The sequence below is a fragment of the Etheostoma spectabile genome, chromosome 15 (assembly GCF_008692095.1).
Source record: "Etheostoma spectabile isolate EspeVRDwgs_2016 chromosome 15, UIUC_Espe_1.0, whole genome shotgun sequence".
Lineage (NCBI taxonomy): Eukaryota > Metazoa > Chordata > Actinopteri > Perciformes > Percidae > Etheostoma > Etheostoma spectabile.
Window position 1 is genome coordinate 5,349,095 of NC_045747.1, and position 1,325 is coordinate 5,350,419.

Sequence of the window (1,325 nt, forward strand, 5' to 3'; positions counted from 1 at the left end):
GGGGGGGGGGGAGAGACAAAGTCTTTAGACTAGAACAGGAATGGACTGTGATTTGATCTTAAATCTCACCCTTGAACTCTTGCAGAGGCTTGAAGTGTGGATATAGATGAAGGGTGGCATTTCCCTGAAGTAAAACAGAATCAGATTAGTCGGTGATAGTTTGGGAACCAGGTATCGGGATCTCCAGATGAACCGAAAACACTAGGAAGTGACTCATGTCAATGTAATGAGTCATTATCATGAGGAAGGACTTACAAGTTAATTAAACTACTCACTATAGCGACATGAGGAATTACAATTTGAAATTCATATTTTGTTACTTATTCCCAGACCAGATAAAAACGTCTCTTACAATAAATGGCACCTTATCGTTTTTGTACTGTTGCACTTACTGTTAGAGATTCTCTCTTGCGCCCACTTGTAACAAAGTTAAAGCCTTGGGTCTCAATGGCCACTCCAGTGCGCTGAATGTGCTCTTCAACATACCTGACAATAAATAACAAAAAAAACTAATTAAGTATAACAAAAAGCAAATTTAGTGACACACTTTAGTGAGACACCCTTGGAGGAGGAGAAATATTTGTTTCCAAGTCAGTTTTGTCCACGGTCTAAACTAAATCAATTAAAACTATATTATTCAGCCCATCAATAGACTGGTGCATGTTCTGTATTTGCTGAGACAAGGACCACAGTAAAAAGTAAGTTAGCTGCACTCATGTAATCAGTTAAACGTTCCTATTAATTGCATACAAAACTGTGCCATGGTAGCCTGACCTCGTCATACCCAAGATTCTAGTCGGAATATGAGCCTGATACTGCTCCATTGGGTTGTAATTATGGGGCGTGAAAACGCCTCCGCACTCAACTGGGTAGACCTACAACCAATCACAGCAACGAAGTATGCGACGTACGTAGAGCGACGCACAGTTGTCAACAGAACTCAACTGCTAGCTACCGCTCGTGTTAGCTACTAGTCAATAGCCCCGGCAGTTCAGAAAACGCTAATGACGTTACATTAGGGCTGGGCGGAGATTTGATTTGGAGAAAATCAAATATCACAATATTTATTACCACATACCTCAATATCGATACCGCAACAATATTGTAGTGTTGACTATTGGTGCTTTCACTAAATATTTACACAACAAGATTTTTGATAAATAATCATCAGTAAGTGTGGATATAATGACTGAGTGGGTTCTGAAGTTCAGAAATTACATAACTTTATTGTAATGCAGCCTTTAACCCTGGGGGCCCTGAGGCCATTTTTTCAGTTAAATTTCCGTCTGGATTTATTTTATAAAAAAGCTTGTAAAACATCAACC

General features: G+C 39.4%; 1 protein-coding gene across 1 annotated transcript in view; it reads right to left on the bottom strand.

The window, feature by feature from the left end:
- The window catches only part of si:ch211-11k18.4 (uncharacterized), a 9,628-nt gene that overhangs the window by 4,733 nt on the left and 3,570 nt on the right, over window positions 1-1,325 (bottom strand). The window contains exons 3-4 of the mRNA XM_032538711.1: window positions 393-486; window positions 70-124 (exon numbers count right to left, since the gene is read on the bottom strand). Of these exons, the coding sequence (XP_032394602.1) occupies window positions 70-124; window positions 393-486 (149 nt within the window). The remainder of the gene's footprint in view (window positions 1-69; window positions 125-392; window positions 487-1,325) is intronic.